Raw genomic sequence first — 22,400 nt, 5'->3', positions numbered from 1 at the left:
AAACCAACAGCAGAGAGCTTCTGTTTTTCACCTGTTGAGTTGATTAAAACAGCTGTTCCCAATGAATCAGGGTAATTAGGATGCTTTATAACAGCTTGGACTATTTGGAATGGTATAGAACTTTGTATTTTCCCATTGACTGTGACAGTTTGCAAAGTGTATGAATAATTTTGGACATGCCACTTTTTGTTCAAATGTAAATAAAAGCTGAGAAATATTTTTTTCCACAATGATGCCTCTTGTACATCGTCTTATTATCTTTTGGGAGAAGCCTGTGTCATTTCCGGTCAAAAAAAATTGGCTGGATGAATAAAAGTAACTTTACGTCAGAATTTGCCAGGGGTATGAATAATTTCGGGCTTGACTTTATAACATGAAAACGATTTAGAAATTATTTATTGATTTTTTTTTTAATTATTACTTATTATTATTATATAGGCGACCGCTCTATGCTGACAGTTAAAAATACTATTAATAAAAATGTATATTAAATAATAATTTATTACTACAACTAATATTATTACACTGGCATACATTTACCATTAGATTAGGCGAATTGCTAGTTAAAAATAAAATACACTATAAAATTAAATAAAAAAAAAAAAAAATTAATATTATTATTAGTAGTAGTAGTAGTTGGATAACTACTCTAAACTGCTAGGTAAAAAAAAAACATGAATACACTAAAATTATTTTCATTTCATTCTAGTACTAGTAGTGGTTGTGGTAGAAGATTAAACTAAGAATTAATTTGTAGGAAGATACTTTGAGACAAAAAAGATAATGAAACTACCGGTTCATTATATGTGGTAACAGAAACTCTAATAATGAATAGTAATTGTATAAAAACAAAGCCAGATCTCAGTGTGCATATTTATGTCTCATGTGTTGGTTACGGTGAGTCTGGACTTACTCATCCAGTTCCGCACATTAAGGAAGCTCTGCTCATTTGTGAGGTCAAAGAGCAACAGGAAGCCCATGGCGTCTCTGAAGAACGCTGTGGTCAAACTTCGAAATCTGCATTTAGAGGAGAAAAAAAAAAAACATTCAGAACAACATATAAGAGCTCTCAGACTCATATCAGGATGTTATAAAGCAGTGCTGGTCTGCATCTGACCTCTCCTGTCCGGCCGTATCCCACAGCTGAATGTGAATCCTCTGTCCTCTCCCGACTGTCCCATCAGGACCGTTGGATTTGTACACCTTAAAAGACAAAAGCCAAGAGCCGTAAGAAACTATACTAGTGCACATTTGTGCAATGAACATCCTTGCTACTTTATTCTAAATTACATTCTCTGCAGGCGGCATGAGGTTTGCCCGTGCAAAATGTGCCACCACAATGCTACACTATTGTGGTGGTTGCCAGGGTGTTGCTATGCGGTTGCTAAGGTGTTGGCGGGGTGGTTTGGTATGCAGTTCCAGGAAACCTGAATGTACTTTTCACACAGTCAAACACAGCCGTGTAACACAGGCTTGATGATTGAGAGCGGGAAGCGTCTCATTAGCGCTGTGACTCTTGATTGTGTGGCCCTAAACCATCAGCGTTTGTTTGATGTCTTAAGTGCTTGAGTGTTTGTTCTTAAGGAGGGATCCCTGCTCTTCTAGGCTATATGATACCATGTTCATCTTTCCCCTAGAACACACACACACACACACACACACACACACACACACACACACACGCACGCACGCACACGCACACGCACGCACACGCACACGCACGCACACGCACGCACACGCACACGCACACACGCACGCGCACACACGCACGCGCACACACGCACACGCACACACTTCCCTAACTCTACCAGTTTCCTTAAAGCAAATGTTATGAATACTAAAGTATGTAGTATTCAGTGAGGGACAAAGTTGAGGTAACCTAATCAAATATTACTCCAGAGAAAGTATAAGTACTCCTTTGCTGAATTTGACAAATTGTATAATTTGTTTGGACTTTGAAATGAGATTTTACGTTTGGTCAAATACAGAATTCTGCAGTCAAGTATCTATACTTATCTGAATATATAATAATCAATATATCCATCTGATTATCTATCCATCCAAATATCTATCTATCTATCTATCTATCTATCTATCTATCTATCTATCTGAATATCTAATTATCTATCTTGCAATATCTGATTATCTAGATATCTACCTATCTATCCCTCTGAATATCTATCTGAATATCTATCCATCCATCTATCTGAATATCTATCCATCTCAATATCTGATTATATATCTGGATATCTACCCATCTATCCCTCTGAATATCTATCCAACTATCTATCCATCTATCTTTCCAACTATCTATCTGAACATCTATCTGAATAAATATCTGAATATCTATCTGAATATCTATCTATATGAATATCTATACACCTGAATATCTTTCCCTCTGAATATCTATCCATCTATCTATCTGAATATCTATCCATCCATCTATCTGAATATCTATCTATCCATCTATCTATCTGAATATCTATCCATCCATCTATCTATCCATCCATCTATCCGAATATCTATCCATCTAGCTATCCATCCATCCATCTATCTGAATATCTATCCATCCATCTATCTGAAAATCTATCCATCCATCTATCTGAAAATCTATCCATCCATCTACCTGAATATCTATCCATCTATCCATCCATCCATCCATCCATCCATCCGAATATCTATCTATTCATCTATCTATCCATCTATCCATCCATCCATCTATCCATCTATCTACCAACCATATTGTTTGGTGTGTGTCATGTGTATTATGTAGACTGACTCATGTTCCCAACAAATTAAGCAGCCTTAGGCATCATATTGCATTCAGGAAAAGCATAATTACTCTGCGCACGTCTGTATGCTTTCACATTGACGCAGCATTCTGCATGTGTTTTTTCTGCATCTAGTATTCATGACCACGTTCAGACGAACGTGTGTATATCTCCCTGCATCTAAGGCTGCGATTTACACATGAATGGCTGCTTCTGACCTCTGGGCAAGTTTCCATGTGCAGGTACAAACTAAGCTGAACAGGAGCATGGGATTTTACAGTCTGGTTAACCCCGACCAAGACTCAACAACAATAAACCTCCATTACAAATCAAGCAGGAAACATCTGAACCAATGAGGCTGTGAGAACAACAACTCATTATACACCACAGTTGAACACTTCATATGTGTCGGCCCTTTAAAAACCAGTGCATGGATATCTGCATATATACATTGGTGAAGGGAAAACATCAATAACATTCATGAGCTTTACATGTCATTTTAGTGCCAGTAATAGAAATACTCACCACTCGTTTTTCTCGAAAGTCTATTCCCACTGTGGTGATGAATTTGGAGTTGAATTTGCCGTCTGTGTACTGATATAGGAAGCTGGTCTTTCCCACCCCAGAGTCCCCCAGCGCGAGGAACTTGATGAGGTAATCATAGTCCCCATCGGACATACTGAAAGCTGAACAAGGACCTGTGATCAACAAACACAAAGCACTATTTCAGTGTCAATCATATACTATTAAAGTGTTTGGAGAAGATTCCATTTGATTTGCAATTTTTTTCCCAAGCAATTTATAGAAAAAAGTCAAAATTGCACAATATAAACTTACAATTCTGACTTTTTTTCTTGCAATTCAAAGTTTATATCTTACAATTCTGACTTTTTCCTTACACTTTCATATCTAACAATTTGGACTTTTCTTTTCAGAATTGCAAGTTTATAAAAAGTCTGAATTGTCAGATAAAAACATGCTTTTTTTTTTTTTTTTTATCCTGTGACTGAAAAGTTTTTCCATACTTTTCAATGTCATTTTTAAGCTGTAGTAATTCTATTGTTTTTGTGATTTTATCATTTTTTTTTTTTTATGTCTACACTACCACTCAAAAGTTTGGGATCAGTAATTTGTAATATTTTTTGAAGAAGTTTCTTATGGTCATCAAAGCTGTGTTCATTTAATCAAAAATACAGAAAAAATAATAATATTGTGAAATGTTATTGCAATGTAAAACAATGTTTTTCTATATTAATATACAATAAAACTTTATTTATATCTGTAATTAAAGTTGAATTCTCAGAATCATTACTCCAGTTTTCAGTGTCACATGATCCTATTATAATTCTAATATGCTGATTTATTCTCAATGCTGGAAACATTTTTTTTTTGGAACCTGTGATACTTTTTTTTCGGGATTCTTTGATCAATAAAAGGTTAAAAAGAACATTATTTAAAATTGAAAGAATGTCTAACAATATACATGACTGTTCAAAAGTTTGGGGTCAGTAAATTATTATTTCTTTTTTTTTTTAAAGAAATTAATACTTTTATTCACCAAGGATGTGTTAAATTATCAATAAGTGATAGCATAGATTTACATTGTTAGAAAAGATTAATATTTTGAATAAATGCTGTTCTTTTAAACTTGTTATTCATTAAAGAATCCAGAAAAATCACAGGTCAAAAAATTCATATTTGGCAGCACAAAAATATTGATAATTCTAAAAACAAATCAGCATTTTAGAATGATTTCTGAAGGATCATGTGAGTGTGACAGCTGCTAAAACTTCATTTTTTAAAGTGTAATAACATTTTGCAATATTACTGTTTTTTTGTGTATTTTTGATCAAATAAATGCAACCTTGATGAGAATAAGAGACTTCTAATCCCAAACTTTTGAGCGGTAGTGTATATAGTTTTTAGTTTATTTACTTTTAGTTACTTCAGTATGTCAACATTTGATTTTTTTTAACAATAATGTTTATTTTAATAATGTATTGGAAGCTTACTCATAAAGTAAAGAAAATATTATAGTTTAAGTTAATGATAATAACCCTGACACAAACGTTCCAGAAGTCGTACAAACAAAACACTAACAAAAACTCGAGAAATAAAGCTCTATTTCACAAATTAACTTCCATAGCATGACAGGACAATCTACAAGGTTCATGCAGACTCTAAAAAAAAAACTATGCAAAATGATTCCATGAAATCCACAAAGATCATTTTTCAAGCATTTCTGTTCAAATGAAGAAAAACAGGCGTTTTCATTGATGCTGATTAAGTAACAGGAAACAAAAAGAAGAATTTGAGACTACAGCTGAAGTGTTGCATTACTCGAGAACAGTAAATACGCTCCAAAAACCTTTTTTAGTCATTGATCAAGAGCGTGCATAAATCCTGGAGCCTAAATAAGGAAAGAGACTTTGAAAAAGCAGCATTTCATACTTGAATGCATCGACACAACGGCTCACATTTGTCAACTCAAGTTCCTTTTCACTGAGGCTTAAGACTACAATGGAGAGACATTCATCAGTTAACAATTAAGTGTTTCATAACTTATAATATTTAACTCAGAAGTTGCATTAGAGACAATCATTATCTGCCATTTTAGGCTTTGAAATGTTGTCATGCTCTATTTTTAACTGTCAGTGAAGTATTGTGAGCCTTGTAAGACGGAAGAGTTTTTATTTTAAGGTGTTTAAAATGACAGTCTCGCAAGATCAATGCCACTTTCTCAATGAAAGTCATGTAGAAGTTTAATTAAGAAGTATGAGAGCTTCTAAACTTGCACTATGATTTCATAATGTCCTGATATACATCTTGTCTTGACACGTTCTCAAAATTAGGGAGAGGAAAGCGTCCGGCGATGACTGAGCTGTAGCTTTGAGTTCTCAGACAGCATTAAAGCAAATCATATGACTGCAGAAAGTGCAAAAAACTCAAATAAATGGCCACATTCTTTCACACAGCAGTGCTAAAAACCATCCTGACCATAAGCTGCTTAACCCCTGGGAATGACACAAGCACCCAGATTGATCCAGAAACTTTTCTGGCTGGTGTTTTTGTGAGTAACGACTCTGCAAGTCACAAAAAAAAGTGTCATTTTGTGAAATATTATTACCATTTAAAATATTTGTTTTCTATTGTAATACATTTAAAAATTAAATTTATTATGCACATGCATCACCGCAGACCTGACAGCTATATTAATCATTTTCACTGCCTTCGTAGCTGAACTAGAGTCAACAGAGTTACAAGAATTGCAGTAAATCTTATGACATTAGTGCTTTGGCACAAGATTACCCAGAATGCATTTCAGTGTTTATCACAGATGAAATCAGTCATTTCATTATGGTGTGTCTAGGAGGAAACGTTCAGTGAAACTGTTTATCTAGAAGATTTGCACTCGACTGCTATCTTACACACAGCAGAACTTCTAGTTGTCATGATATATAACTAAAGAATCAAGCATTTAACAAACTGTAGTGAAAACATGTTTAGTGTCTGACCAAAATATGATTTTTCATTGCTAATGCAGATTCAGACAGTGTTCAATTGCAGTCAGTAAGAGCAATGCATAAACTGATTAAAAAGTCACAGTAAAAACAGTAAAAAATTCAGTTTTCAAGGTTGATAATAATCAGAAGTGGTTCTTAAGCAGCAAATCATGTGACACTGAAGACTGTAGTAATGATGCTGAAAAATTCAGCTTTGATCACAGGGATAAATTACATTTTACAATATTTTCACATAGAAAACAGTTCTTTTAAATTGCAAAAATATCTCATAATATTACTGATTTTACTGTATTTTTAATCAAATAAATACAGCCTTGAATAAGCATAAGAGACATTTTTAAAAACACTGAAATCTCACTCATCTCAAACATTTCTTAACTTGGTGTACAATCTAAAATCTTGAACAATATAAGACAGAATAAACTAATTCAAATAAACATTGTAAACAGTAAATAATAAAAATCAGATATATTTCTTAAGCAGCGAATCAGTATATTAGGATGATTTCTGAAGGATCATGTGACACTAAAGACTGGAGTAATCATGCTGAAAATTCAGATTTGACCACAGGACTACATTACATTTTACAATATATTTACATAAAAAAACAGTTATTTTAAAATTAAAAAAATATATCACAATACTAGTTTTCCTGTATTTTTAATTAAATAAATACAGCCTTGAATAAGCATAAAATACGTTTTTTTAAAAACACTGAAATCTCCAAACATTTTTGAACTTGGTGTGCAATGTAAAATCTTGAAGATTATAACCCAGAATGAACAATTTTAAATAACAAAACATACTGTAAACAGTAATAAAAATCAGAAATCAATGTTTTCAACATTTATAATAATCATAAATGTTTCTTGAGCAGCAAATCAGCATGTCAGAATGATTTAAGAAGATCTTGTGACACTGAAAACTGGAGTAATGATGACAAAAGATGCGGAAATAAATTATATTTTACAATATATTCCAATAGATAACAGTTATTTTTAATTGTAAAAAATATATCATAATATTACAGATTTTCCTGTATTTTTAATTAAATAAATACAGCCTTGAATACGCATAATTTTTTTTTTATTAGAATGATTTCTGCAGATCTTGTGACACTGAAAAGATGTGGAAATAAATTATATTTTACAATATATTCCCATAGAAAACAGTTATTTCAAATTGTAATGATTTCAAATTTTTAACTGTATTTGTAGTGCTCAAATCTAATCTTATTGGTTGCGCAGTGCTTGTAAACAAGCACAAAATCACACTCTTAAATCTAAGACTCTTACTGTAAAAGGATCATAGCAAGACCTGCAATTCCTAAACACAACATTCCCTTTTGCTTTTGTGTTTTTCCATACATAATAAAGTTCATTACAGCAACAGGAAAATGATTTGAAATCACAATCTTGTGAGAGTTTTGACTGGAAAGTGCACCGATTTGCAAAAACAACCTCGTCTTTATGCGCTATATAAGCATGAACACAAACCCAGTTTTAGACACAAGTGGCGAGTGTTCGACTGCATCATCTGACACATCTGTGATGGTCATTTGACACTACGTGATCTTTCTGAAGACCAGCTGATGCCTTCATTTCAGTTAGACACATCTACACATCCAGTGCTTTAATAATGACCAGCCTTGTGCAAAAGCTCAAAATGCCTGAGCTTTCAGCTTTCAGCTTCCCGTCCAACCATAACAGTCCTGATGAAGACCACGGAGGCTTTTATCAAACATTCCCAGCCGAGCACCACCCTGGGCGGCTCGCCAGCGATAGCGCTAGCGGATTCAGAAGCCGACAAACTCTTCTGCAATTCACACCGACAGTCAAGCTCTGACAAGCTCACTTTTTCTCTCATCCACTTCCCTCTTCTCAAGCTGTATGTGTGAAATACAAAACTGCCATGCCACTGCCATCTAAGAAACCTCATAAACTTTGACCTGATGCAAGAAACAAAACAAGAAGTTGTTTCTTGGGCCTGTTAGATATTCACAATCTTTCAGTTATGAATAAGTAGTTAATGTAAGCCTCAAAGATTATATTCACAAGCTTAAAGCACATGAATCACATTAAAAACTGGTAATTCTAAGTTGGGAAACTCAGGATTTTAGAGTTGAGGGCGCGTCAGTGAGAAAACATGGTGGACACAATGTATGCAGCATCTATTTTGATAGTAAATGTGTCAACACTAATGATATTTTTGTTTTATTTACATTAAACTTAGCCTAGTTGATCAATTTGATCAATTACGACAGAATATATGATTCAATTTACAGCACCTCCATAAATTGAAAAAAAATTATATTTATTTATTGCAATTTATATCTTGTAATTCTGAGGAAAAATAAGTGATATAAACTCAGAATTCTGAGAAATTAAAGTCCAAACTGTGAGATGTCAGCTTGAAGAAAAGTCAGAATTGTGAGATATAAATTCACAATTGCAAGAAAAAATTTAAGCTAAGGAATAAACTGAATAAAAAAGTTTATGACTTTGTATCTCACAATTTTGACTTTTTTCTTGCAATTACATGTTTATATTAAACAAATTCAGACTTTTCTTCTGAATTGTGTCCATATCTCACAATATCAATTCAAAAAGTCTCAAAGTCAGATTATTTATATATTCGTTTATTTTTTTAAATAAGCATAAATAAGCTTTCGTCCATTTTTCTACATTTATTATTAATAATAACAGTAATAATATAATGCCAAATTTTTAAAGAAAAGAAAGCCACAACACAAAAAAAATCTTAATGACTTTTGCTTAGATTTGTTTATTTTTTTGCCATTGAATTGTAAAAAATTAAAGCTTTTTTTTTTTACCAATAAACAAAATGAAAAAGGTAACTGCAACTTTGTATCTCACAATTCGGAGATCTTATCAATTAAAAAAATTATAGAAAAATCTGATTATTTAGTTATATATTTATTTTTGATTCTGTGGAATAATTAAGCTTCCAAACATTTCTACATTTAATAATACTAATTATAATAATGCTTCATTTTAAAATAAATAATGCCACAATGGAAACAAATATTAATGACTTTTTTCTTAGAATTTATTCATTTATATTTTGCCATTGAATTGTGAGATCGAAACTTGTGGGGGGGGGGGGGGGGGTTAAAGCTTGTTTTCATCAATAAACAGAAAAAAGTAACTGTGACTTTGTATCTCATGATTCTGACTTTGTTCTTGCAATTATGTGCTTATATCAATACAATAAGTCTCAGAAAATCTGATTTTTTTTATTTATTTTTTTCTGTCACTTAAGTAAGCTTCCATACGTTTCCACATTTAATAATAATAATATAAAGCTTAATTTTAAAATAAAAATAATGTTGCAATGCAAAGTTTTTCTGACTTTTTTCTCAGAATTTGAGAGTTCATATTTTGCAATCCTAAATTTATATATTTATATTCTGACTTTATACTTATTCTGTGAGATATAAATTCAGAATTCAGAACTTTTTCCCAGAAAGGACTTTTTTTCCTGTGGTGGAAACAAGCTTGTCTATGCAATAATAATAGTGATGCAAATTGTACTGGTAAGATTTCATCCTGACCACTTAAATCACAGTCTAACGGACTAAAAACGCTCTTCATTAACTAAATAACAATCCATATCAATTTTGCTATTGAATGGAATATGATTTTTGTCGTTCTAAGGGTAAACAGACACTCCCACAGACAGCTTATATAAAGGCCTTTTCTGGGCTTTCTGAAAGATGTGAACCGTAAGATTTAACATTAGACCCGTCTAATAACCATCAGCTGGTGCTCATGTGCTCTTGGCATCCTGTCATGTGACCCTTGATTCCCGACCCTGCTTAAAACACACACACAAATACATGTTCATTACATTTTTTCTATGGAACAGTCAGGAAAAATCAATAAGCTTTGGGGAAAATCCTTCAAAGGAAAGTTTTCTCTCTCTGCACAAATCTCTAACTATTCTTTTCCACAACAGACTTGAGCACTATACCAAGTCTTCTGAAGTTACATGGTATATTAAAGGAATAGTTCACTTTCAGAACAAAAATTTACAGATAATTTACTTACTCCCTGTCTTCCAAGATGTCCATGTCTTTCTTTCTTTCTTCAGTCGTAAGGAAATTATGTTTGAGGAAAACATTTCAGGATTTCTCTCCTTATAATGGACTTCTATGGTGCCCCTGAGTTTGAACGTCCAAAATGCAGTTTAAATGCAGCTTCAAAGGGCTCTAAATGATCCCAGCCAAGGAAGAAGGATCTTATCTAGCAAAATGATTGGTTCTTTTCTAAAAATATATATATATATATATATATATATACACAATTTATATACTTTTTAACCTAAAATTGGATCATTCGTCTTGTCTAGCTCTGTGTGTACTCTGTGTAGAGATTAAAAATTATATAAATTGTAAATGTTTTCCTGAAAAAAAAAAACAATTTCTTTACGACTGAAGAAAAAAAGACATGAACATCTTGGATGACAAGGGGGTGAGTACATTATCTGTACATTTTTGTCCTGAAAGCGAACTACTCCTTTTAAGACATCTCAAGTTTGATGAACTGAATTGATCGTGTGACAAAGCATTACTGAAGTCTGGCCTGAAAGACATCTGATTAAGTGCTTGTATAAAAACATGGACATTCTGCAAAGTGAAAACGACAACAAAAGTTAAAAGAAGTCTCAAACTTCAGTCAAACTTTAACAAAGGGTGTCAAATTCAGAAACCATTGTGATTAAGCCAAATTAAAGAATAGACCAATTCTGAGTCACAAACATATGTCTTTCAAGCTACTTACAGTATTTCACCAGTTAAGGAAGAAACAATGGACATTTGATCATTCAGAAAGGAAAAACATCCCAAAACCAGACATTCCTGACAGGTAACCTGATCTGGGAGTGAAGCAGTCTATTTCCCCAGGTGAGGCTGATAAATTCTCAGGTAACTTCTTCCTTTTTGACCAGATTCAGGTCACAATCGAGTTGAGATGACTAGGACTGAGCCACGTGTGTGTTCAAATAAACAAACTCACAAAACACACATTATTATGACTAGCATTACTAACGTTAGTTCTGAGGCACAACATATGTAAGATGTACATGAGCTCAGAGTTACGTATTATACATGAATACGTTATAAAAAGGACAAAATATATGTCTTAATTAAATAAAAGCAATGACAAGACATTAACAAAGTGTTAACATCCCACTTCTGACGAGTTTAACGCCTTAAATAAACTTTACAACAGCTTTCGCACTTACCAAATCAGTGAGGCGAACGTTTGCTGATCTCTTTGGGTTTTCTTTTTCGAAAATATCAAACCAACCGAGAACAAGCACAAGCGTGTGGTACTTTTGAAGCGATGTACACTTTGTTTCCTAAAGTTGCTCCCACACCCACATGAAGCCCAGTTGCGTGCGCGTGTGTGTGTACGCGGCCCTGCAGTGACGCAACACTTCCCGTGCTGCGGCGCCAATCCTACGTGGTCAAGGCTTAGCTCATTAATATTAATTAGGCAGCGCTGACGCTGCTTAGAGACAAAGAGTATAGAAGTACTTCTATACTCTTTGTTAGAGACCTTCCTGGAGAGACCACCGCGCAAGTAACGTAATTAATATTATTATAAGGCCAGCCTTTCAGCCAATCAAATTGGGCTATTGCCCTAACGTCACGTGCTTGATTAATATTAATGAGTTAAGCCTTCGCCATAGTAGAATGGGTTCGTTTGCGTCACTTTTTGTGTTCAGAACCCACGAAAAACTTTAAAATAAAATGACTACTGGCGAGCTTTGGTTTCTGCACTTAAAATACTTTTTTAAATAAGTACAAATTGTGAAACAGGCTGTCGAGGCGCTTTGAAAGCTGTATATGTGTGTGTTGTAGTGACATCTGGTGGTGTATGTTAAAGGTACATGACTGTTCACGTTGTTAAAAACAATTACTGTTAAAGTTTTAAAACTCTATTTGGTTCTTAATATACTGTGTTCCTTTAATTGTCCTAAATCTGGATCTGAGCATCATTATAGACAGTTAAGAAAGGCTCAAATGTGATCGCTCTTTATTTATTTTATTTTTATCATATTTTATATTTATTATAAATATTATTTTTTAAAGTGTATATATTTTGCTTATTTGCAATTCCTTTTACTTTTATTAAAATTATTAAAAAATATATTTTTGATATTATTTTTTATGTATTAGTTTATAAAAAATATTTAATTGGATGTTTTTTTATTTATTATATATATATACATGTATGTATATTTTTTGAAATTGTATTAAAAACATTTTTTTCTAATTTTATTTATTGTTTTTTAAAAGATAAATATCTTATATATCCTACAAAGATGCAAGCTTAATTGGTTATATTTTATTTTAATATATATATATATATATATATATATATATATATATATATATATATATATAACTTTTTTACATTTTTATTTATTTTAAATGATAAACCTATTGCAGAATTTAAAATGACACAATCTTAATTCAATTTTTTAAATAATAAACATTTTGTATAGGCTGAAAGGAGGATACAAGCTTAATTTATTATTTTAATTTATATATATATATATATATATATATTACATTTTTATTTTTTCATATATATTTAATTTTTTTATATAAATTATACACATTGCAGATTTTAAAATGATACACGCTTAATTCTATTGTATTTTTTAAATGTCATAGTCTTTTAAATTACAATTTTAGACTATTTATTTTTAAATAAATTTTAAATCAAGATTAATTTATTTCTTAATTTATTATATTTTTATTTATATAATTTTTAAATGTTTTTTATTTTTATGTTTATTTTTAATTGTTATAATTTATATTTACATTTTTATTTTTATAAATGATACGCATTGCAGATAATAATGATACAAGCTTAATTCAATTGTACTTTTAAATGTTATAATCTTTTAGATTGTTTAAATGTTTTTTTATTTTATATATATTTTATTACACATTTATTTTAGATTATTTATTTTTAAATGTTAAACATTTTGCAGATTTTGAAAGGAGGATGCAAGCTTAATTTAATAACTTTATATTTAAATGTTATATATTTTTTAATTTTTAATAATGTTTATTTTCAATTGTTATACTTTTATTTTTATTTTACAAAAAATATGAATAGTATGGCATCTTTTTGCTTATTTTCAGTGTCAAAAGGGCATTTTATTAGAACCTTTTAAAGACACCACTTACAAAATATATGGAAAAAAACAAGCATTTAACACATTCAGGCACATTCAGACTCTCACATAGTATCTAGTTTGACGTCAGTCTTTGGTTGCATATGCATCTTGCTGTGCGTTTTGGGTAATTTCCGCTCTCTGCTCCTCTGGGTCAGGCTTGAGGTGTTGATCTGGTGCAGTTGGAGGTTTTCTAGGTGGCTCAAATACAGGCCTGTATATATACACACCTCCCACCACTCCAAGCAGAGTAGCAAACGCAATCTGATTAAAGGGAATCCGTCTTCCAATCATGATCTTATGTTATGAAGAAACACAGTCCATAAAAGAAACAAATCATCCCACAGCTGAAAAGAAAAAAAAAGACAAGGTTAACTGGACTCAAGCCATTGTGTATATCTGCTGTTTACAGTATTTTAAATGAAGTACACTGCACAAATGTTATTTATCAGCGTGTATTATGGATAACTAAATTCGATAACATTCAACACGTATATCTTAATTGTATAATATTTCTCTCACCGTGAGGTTTTAAATCGTTTATTTCAACTGAGTAATATGAGAAGTATACAGCAAAACGCATGTAGACAAGGACGAACGAGTGACTACGGCAACTCGCGAAGGCCAAATGCGACGTACATTTTGGCATTTCATTTTTTTTCCAACATATAATTGTTATAATATGTGCTAGAACCTATTTTAATCAACAACGAAACACTTTTGAATGCATCTAAAATTATTCTAAACAAAAATGTCTAGCGTTAAACGTCTGTTTGTATGTCCTTATTACATATTCATGAGGTCATGCGCGACGTCATGACCCAAACACGGAAGTGAATTTCGTTTTCACATTTAAGTTACAAAAACTCTCAGCAAACGCGCATGAAAATGAATACATTCGGTCGGAGTTAAAATGCTGGAGTTTAAACCTCATATGAGGCTCAAGTGGAGACATGGAGAAGATTCGAGAGCGATTTAAACAGAAAAAGCCCTCGTGTGAATCAGTGAGACTGAGGAAGAGGAGCTCCATTCTGTACAACACAGATGTCAGGAAACCTCAAACACTCAGTGAGAAATTTTATCTTGGCAGTATTAGACTTATTTTAAAGCTAAATGTGTTTTAATGAGAGGAGAAGAAGTCATATTCAGTCATCTTTAAACAACACTAAGAAAAAGTAGATTACTTTTAAGTTAAATTCTAGGTAATGTAATTTTCTGTTGCCAAAAAATTAAGATCATAAGCAATTTTGTGTATATAAATGACAATATATGCACACACACACACACACACACACACATATATATAAATATATATATATATATATATATGATTAGATTTTTTTCCATTGTGGCATTATTATGACGATTAAGTACATTTTCCCCACAGAATTTTTATTTCCATCTGCTAAAAAAATATAAAAATAAAATTTAAAAAATATATTTAAATTGTATTTATCATATTTTCTTAATATAAATTGTATTCATTATATAATTTATTACATTTTAATTAAATCTTAGTAGTGATTATAGTATGTCTTTCACTAAATTTATTCTTAATGTATTTATGCACTTCTTTTAATCTTAAAACAGTAATAAATATATTGTTAATGTATTTATTTTTGCATTATGACACTATTTTCGTTACAACTAAGTATATTTTCCCAACTTAAATTCTCATTACTCCCAAATAAAAATAAAAAAATGATATATTTACATTTTTTTATCATATTTTCTTAATATAAATGTAAATTGTATTTATCATATAATTTGTTACATTTTAATTATATCTTATTAGTGATGATAGTATGTCTTGCACTGAATTTATTCATACAATTTATGCACTTATTTTAATCATAAAACAGTAATAAATACAATTTATTTTTGCTCTGTGACATTATTTTCATGACAACTAAGTATAGTTCGCATTACTCCCTAATAAAAAAATTAAAAATTATATATTTAAATTGTATTTATCACATAATTTATTACATGTCTTGCACTGAATTTATTCATGAATTTTATTTATGCACTTCTTTTACTCATAAAACAGTAATAAATATATTTTAAATTTATTTATTTGCTTAGTGACATTATTCTCGTGACAATTACTGGTGGGTATATTTCCCCCCTTTAAATTCTCATTACTGCCTAATAAAAATTTTTTAAATGTATTTTTAAATTGTATTTATCATGTTTTCTTAACATAAATTGTATTTATCATATAATTACGTCTTGCACTGAGTGTATTCATACAATTTATTTATGCACTTCTTTTAATCATAAAACTGTAATAAATATATTATTAATTTATTTGCATTGTGACATTATTTTCATGACAACTAAGTATATTTCCTCCCATTTCTTTCTCATTACTGCCTAATAAAAATTAAAAATGTATATTTAAACTGTATTTATCATATATTCTTAATATAAATGTAAATTGCATTTATTTATCATATAATTTATTACGTCTTGCACTGAGTTTATTCATACAATTTATTTATGCACTTTTTTAATCATAAAACTGTAATTACTATATTATTAATTTATTTATTTGCATTGTGACATTATTTTCATAACAACTACTTAGTATATTCCCCCCCTAAATTCTCATTACTGCCTAATAAAAATGTAAAAGAAATTATATTTAAATTGTATTTATAGTTTTCTTAATATAAATCGTATTTATTATATAATTTATTACATGTCTTGCACTGAATTTATTCATGAATTTTATTTATGCACTTCTTCTAATCATAAAACAGTAATACAAATATATTTTTAATTTATTTATTTTTGCATTGTGACAATATTTTCAGTATATTTCCCCTCTTGAATTCTCATTACTGCCTAATAAAAACGTTAAAATGTAAAACTAAAAAGACTAAAATCTATGTGATTTCTGCAGAATTCTTTGGCATCAGCATCAGCATTTTCACGGTCATCTTCCGTCTGCTCAACTGCATCCTGGTCCAGACCAGCTTCGTCCCGGATGAGTACTGGCAGTCTCTGGAGATTCCCCATCGAATGGTCTTTGGATATCCTTGTTCATGCATTGAGCTTTAAAACTGGTCTAGTTTGAATATAACACTCACAAATGTGCAAATTAAATCCTTAACGTATTTCTCACGTATGGCTATGAGACATGGGAATGGAAAGAAGGCATCCGGGGATATTTTTATCCTCTCCTGTTCGCTCTGATGTACAAACTCCTGCATCTGATGAATTATGACACGGTTTATTTATTGGTAAGACTTCAATGTATTTTATGGACAGCAGGTCTGATAGTTCTCTAACGTGAATACCTGTTTTTCGCAGGTGCTTGTGCCGCGTGTTTTCCAGGCTCTGCTGGCTGCGTATGCCGACGTGAAGCTGTACAATCTCGTCCTGCAATGGGAAACTCCAGATGTGGCCAAATGGACAGTAAGATGACAGTCTTAAAGTAATAGTTCACCCAAAAATGAAAATTTTGGACTTAGATGAGTTTGTTTCTTCCATCAGATTTGGAAAAATGTAGCATTGCATTACTGGCTCACCAGTGGATCCTCTGGAGTGAATGGGTGCCGTCAGGATGAGAGTCCAAACAGCTGATAAAAACATTACAATAATCCACACCGCTCCAGTCCATCAATTAACATCTTGTGAAGCCAAAACTTGCGTGTTTAAGAAACAAATCCATATATTTTTTTCAAGTTTTTAACTAAAATATGAGTCTATAATCCATAGTAACACTTCCTCCAGTGAAAAGGTGGTCTGGTCTGAATTAGGAGAGAAATCTGCACTGATAAAGCACCATTTACAAGTCCAAAACAGCTCTAAACAAATATGTGGCTGGATTTTGGTGTGAGAGACAACAGCAGATTGACTTTTTCACTGCAGGAAGCATTATTATAGATTATGGTTATGGTTTCAATGTAAAAACGTCTTAAAGATGGATTTGTTTCTTACAAGTACATAGCTTTTGGCTTCTCAAGATGTTAACTGATGGACTGGAGTGGTGTGAAATATTGTGATGTTTTTAATCAGCCGTTTGGATTCTCATTCTGACGGCACCCATTCACTTCAGAGGATCCATTGGTGAGCAAGTGATGAAATTATGAATTATTTGTTTTGACGATATTACACAGATACACAAACACTGCATTAGTTTGAATGCTTATGTGTTGTTTTGACTCAGTTCTGCTGTTTCTTGTCAGTATTTTTATAAACATTTACTGTCCAAGATGTAGATGAGTAGGGTTGCAAAAATGTGGAAAATTTCCAGTAAATTTCAGAAACATTCCAGAAATTTTGGAAACTTTCCAAGATTTTTTTTTTTTTTTTTTTTTATCTTCCTGGGATTTTTGGAAAGTTTCTGGAAATTTACCGGAGATGTTGCACCCGTTTTGCAACGCTATAGATGAGTGGATCACCTGCAGTGAATGGGTGCCAACAGCATGAAAGTCCAAACAGCTGATGACAACATCACAATAATCCACACCACTCCAGTCCACCAGTTCACATCTTGAGAAGCCAAAAAGCAAATCCATAATTTTCAACTTTGTCAATATATAAATTAAATTCATAATAATGCTTCCTCTAGTGAAAAATTGTCTGGTCTGAATCAGAAGAGAAATCTGTGCAGATCAAGTAACGTTTACAAACCACAACAGTCCAAAACGGCTTTAAAAAAATATGTGGGTGGATTTTGATGTGAGAGAAATTTTCATTAGAGGAAGCATTATTATGGGTTATGGACTTGTATTTTAGTTAAAACCATCATAATGTTGGATTTGTTTCTCACAGCCACACATCTTTTGACTTCTCAATGTGTTAACTGATGCACTGAAGTGGTGTGGATTATTGTGGATTATTGTGATGTTTTTATCAGACATTTGGGCTCTCATTCTGACGGCACCCATTCACTCCAGAGGATCCATTGATGAGCAAGTGATGAATTGAATGCTTTTGTGTTGTTTTGACTCGGTTCTGCTGTGTTTCCCGTCAGTATTTCTGTCAGATGTGTTCATGGTTCACCTGGTTCTGCTGCAGCCGGACTCTGACCAACACTATGGAAACGGTTCTGACCACTTTGGCGCTTTGCTTTTACCCATTACCCCGGTCCAAAACGCACAACAGGTGCATAATACACAACATAGAGTCATAACTACACACTAGTGAGTGCATGAACCTGTTAAAGACACTTATTTCTGCTCTCTCCTCATCAGCTGGAAGTATTTGTCTCTGGTGTCGCTGGCCGTCGTTGTCCGTCCCACAGCTCTGATCGTCTGGCTTCCTCTGCTCTTCTATCATTTCTGTGTGGAACAGAACAAACTGAAGCTCGTCGCACAGAGATGCTTTCCTATTGCGTAACTGTTGCATTCGTTTGTAGTTTACAAATTGGATTCTCTCTGTTAGTTTACTGTATGTTAATAAATGTTTTCATTATTTGTTTGTGCAGGGTTCTCGCATTGGGTGTCTCAACACTGATAGACTCTGTGTTCTATGGAAAGGTATTTTTTTAATTTTAGTCACACACTAAAATTGTGTATTGTTATGTATATGTGACCCTGGACCACAAAACCAGTCACAAGGGTCAATTTACATCTTCTAAAAGCTGAATAAATAAGCTTTCCATTGATGTATGGTTTGTTAGAATAAGACAACTATTTGAAAATCTGGAATCTGAGGGTAAAAAAAAAAAAAAAAAAATCAAAATACGGAGGAAATCACCTTTAATGTTGGGTTTTATATATTTACGGTAGAAAATTTACAAAATTTCTTCATGGAACATGATCTTTACCTAATATCCTAATGAATTTTTACATTGATTATTTTGACCCATAGGGCCTACAATGTATTTTTGGCTATTGATACCCGTGCTGTTATGGTCCAGGGTCACACATACTTATGTTTTGTTCTAGTGAACAAAAAGCCTAAAGCAACAAATTTAATCATTTTTATTTCTAAACACAACCTGTTTTAATTGAAATTGATATTTAATAATCATAAAATCATATTTTAACCCAAAAAGGCCATAAACCAGTATTTTAAGTATTATTTATATATATTTATTATAGTATTAAATTATAATAATTTTAATTTGCTGTTTTTATAGTTTTAATTTTCACTTTAGCTTAAGACATTTTTATTAGTTTGTCTTTTTATTGTTTTTTGTTTTTAGTATCTTTATTTAGCATATATATATGACATTAATGAGGAAATGCTCTTTTCTAAAAAATAATGCATGTTAAAAATATTTTTTATATATATATATATATATATTATTAAAAAGAATTTGCACTGAATTTGAGGTGTGCTATTTGTAATTAAAATAACAGTATATGAATCACTTTAAGAATAAAACAAGAATAATCAGAATTAATTACAAACAAATTTTTACACTTTATGTTAAAGAATTAGGGAGGAAAAAAAGTGGTTAATTGTCATTATGCAAAATCATATTTTTGGGAGGTTAAATATGCACTGATATGTTCTTTAAAGTCTTTATGTGATTCCTACTTTTAGATATTTGTTAATAAATTACTGAAACTGAAAAAATTTCACAAACTGTATCATCATCATCATTACCATCACATCTGTATTTCTGAAGTGGATCCTGGTCCAGTGGAACTTCCTGAAGTTTAACGTTCTGCACAATGTGGCGGCGTTTTACGGAGCTCATCCGTGGCACTGGTACTTCACTCAGGGTCTGCCGGTCGTGATCGGCCCGCACCTTCCTCTCTTCCTCCACGGATGTTCACTGGCCACAAAAAAGCACAGGATCCTGCTAATAACCATCTTATGGACTACAGTCATTTACAGGTGAACACAGAACATCTGCATGTATCTAGACACAACACAGAGATAGCATTGTGTCAGCAATATGTCATTTTATTCAGCTCATTTAACGTGTTTTTGCAGTTTGCTCGCACACAAGGAGTTCCGGTTTGTTTATCCAGTGCTGCCATTCTGTATGATATTTTGCGGTGAGTACCTGAACATTTAGCCATTTGTGTAGATCTGAAAGCGTTCTAAAGATTTTCGTGCACTCTTGCACTGACAGGTTTGTCTTTGGCGAAGCTGCAAGCGTGGAGGAAACCTGCTGCTGCCGCCCTGCTGCTCTTCAATCTGATTCCTGCATTATATACGGGTTTGATTCACCAGCGTGGATCTCTGGACGTCATGCATGACCTGCGGCAACTGTGTGACGCCAGCGACTCTCAGAACTCAACTGAGCTGCTGTTCCTCATGCCGTGTCACTCCACGCCGCTCTACAGGTAACATCTACATCTAAAATAAGTCATTATAAATATAATGGTGCATTAACCCTGTAAAGCCTGACATTTGAAACAGTGGTCAGAAAATATATATATTTTTAATGTTTTTTTAAAGAAGTCTCTTACTCACCAAGCCTGCTTTTTTACTAATTTTTAAAAAAATTTACTGTTTAAAATAACTGTTTTCTATTTGAATATATTTTAAAATGTAATTTATTTCTGTGATGCAAATCTGAATTTTCAGCATCATTACTCCAGTCTTCAGTGTCACATGATGCTTCAGAAATCATTCTAATAAGCTGATTTGCTGTTCAAGAAACATTTTTTATCATTATTATTATCAATATTTAAAACAGTTGGGTACATTTTTCAGGATTCTTGGATGAATAGAAAGATCCAAACATCAGCATTTATCTGAAATAAAAAGCATTTGTAACATACACTACCATTCAAAAGCATGGGGTCAGTATTTTTTTTACTTTTATTTAGCGACGGTGCTTGAAATTGATCAAAAGTGATGATGAAGACATTTAAAATGTTACAAAAGATTTCTCTTTCAGATAAACGCTGTTCTTCTGATTTTTCTATTCATTAAAGAAACCTGAAAAAAAATTCCAATCAGGTGTTTTTAACATAATAATTAGGGCTGGGACACGATTAATCGCGATTAATCGCATCCAAAATAAAAGTTTATGTTAACATACTAAATGTGTATTTACTGTGTGTATATATAATGTATGTATAAATACACACACAAACATGTATATTAAAGAAAACTGAAAATAAAAATTTAATTAAAATAAATAAAATATTTATAATTCTATATATAATCTAAATTAAATACAAATATAACTATCCACACATATAAGTATTTTTTAAAGGCTTTACATGTATGTGTGTATTTATATATACATAATAAATATACACAGTAAACACACATTTAGTATGTTAACATAAACTTTTATTTTGGATGCGATTAATCGTGTCCCAGCCCTAATAATAATATTAATAAATGTTTTTGAGCAGCAAAACAGAACTGTGCCTCCTTTAAAACACTAATAAAGGACTGGTTGCATTTGTGCGTTGCAGTCACCTGCATTGTCCTCTCAAACTACGTTTCCTGGAGTGTCCACCAGATCTGACAGGAAATGAGGACTATGTGGACGAAGCTGATGTGTTCTTCTCCAACCCTCTTCACTGGCTCCAAACGTCCTTCCCATCTCAGTCCACATTACCCTCACATATAGTGATGTTTGACCCCCTGGAGAAGGTAAAAGATCCAAAACAATGAAGTGCAGTCAAAATGTATACAATTAAAAAAAAAGTTTAATACTCACTTTGTTTCGTTCTCTTTCAGGAGATTGCATCATTCCTGGAGGAAAACCAATTTGCCAAACAAGCTGAAATATTCCACACTCACTTTCCTGAAGGTCGAGTGGGAAGGAACATATTAATATACACGAGAGGATCTGAAAATGAAGACTAATTGATGTTTTATTTTTTTTTTCCAAGATGTACAACTGATTGCAAACGTATATAAAGAGTTTTGTTTTGTTACACTGTCTCTTTCATTTTCAAAGCAGGAGCACAATCATCAGTGAAGCAGTGAAAGACTTTTATTCTAGAGTTTA

The 22,400-nt window shown here is 32.1% G+C and overlaps 2 protein-coding genes across 2 annotated transcripts in view; one reads left to right on the top strand and one right to left on the bottom strand.

Annotated features, from left to right (window-relative positions):
* Positions 1–11,723, bottom strand: part of rab27a (RAB27A, member RAS oncogene family) — a 19,169-nt gene extending 7,446 nt beyond the window's left edge. The window contains exons 1-4 of the mRNA XM_073850118.1: positions 11,561–11,723; positions 3,297–3,469; positions 1,118–1,203; positions 914–1,017 (exon numbers count right to left, since the gene is read on the bottom strand). Of these exons, the coding sequence (XP_073706219.1) occupies positions 914–1,017; positions 1,118–1,203; positions 3,297–3,449 (343 nt within the window). The 5' untranslated portion in view covers positions 3,450–3,469; positions 11,561–11,723. The remainder of the gene's footprint in view (positions 1–913; positions 1,018–1,117; positions 1,204–3,296; positions 3,470–11,560) is intronic.
* Positions 11,724–14,330: 2,607 nt separating this feature from the next.
* Positions 14,331–22,326, top strand: LOC141345603 (GPI mannosyltransferase 3-like). The gene is made up of 12 exons (XM_073850480.1): positions 14,331–14,578; positions 16,419–16,548; positions 16,641–16,758; positions 16,829–16,933; positions 18,498–18,628; positions 18,718–18,858; positions 18,951–19,002; positions 20,103–20,314; positions 20,414–20,478; positions 20,556–20,769; positions 21,859–22,039; positions 22,127–22,326. Exons 1-12 carry the CDS (start codon positions 14,464–14,466, stop codon positions 22,253–22,255), a joined length of 1,593 nt encoding a protein of 530 aa, XP_073706581.1. The 5' UTR covers positions 14,331–14,463; the 3' UTR covers positions 22,256–22,326.
* The last annotated feature ends 74 nt before the right edge of the window (positions 22,327–22,400 follow it).

Source organism: Garra rufa, chromosome 11 (genome assembly GCF_049309525.1).
Source record: "Garra rufa chromosome 11, GarRuf1.0, whole genome shotgun sequence".
Classification (NCBI taxonomy): Eukaryota; Metazoa; Chordata; class Actinopteri; order Cypriniformes; family Cyprinidae; genus Garra; species Garra rufa.
The sequence above is the reverse complement of the archived record's forward strand: the minus strand, read 5'-3'. Positions and strand labels throughout refer to the sequence as shown.

What these genes read in the sequence shown, in the direction of transcription:
- LOC141345603 (XM_073850480.1), top strand. Translation starts at nt 14,464, where the DNA reads ATGGAGAAGATTCGAGAGCGATTTAAACAGAAAAAGCCCTCGTGTGAA. An exon ending in CACTCCACGCCGCTCTACAG is followed by an intron (nt 20,770 to 21,858) that starts GTAACATCTACA and finishes TGTGCGTTGCAG; the next exon opens with TCACCTGCATTGTCCTCTCA. An exon ending in TGTTTGACCCCCTGGAGAAG is followed by an intron (nt 22,040 to 22,126) that starts GTAAAAGATCCA and finishes GTTCTCTTTCAG; the next exon opens with GAGATTGCATCATTCCTGGA.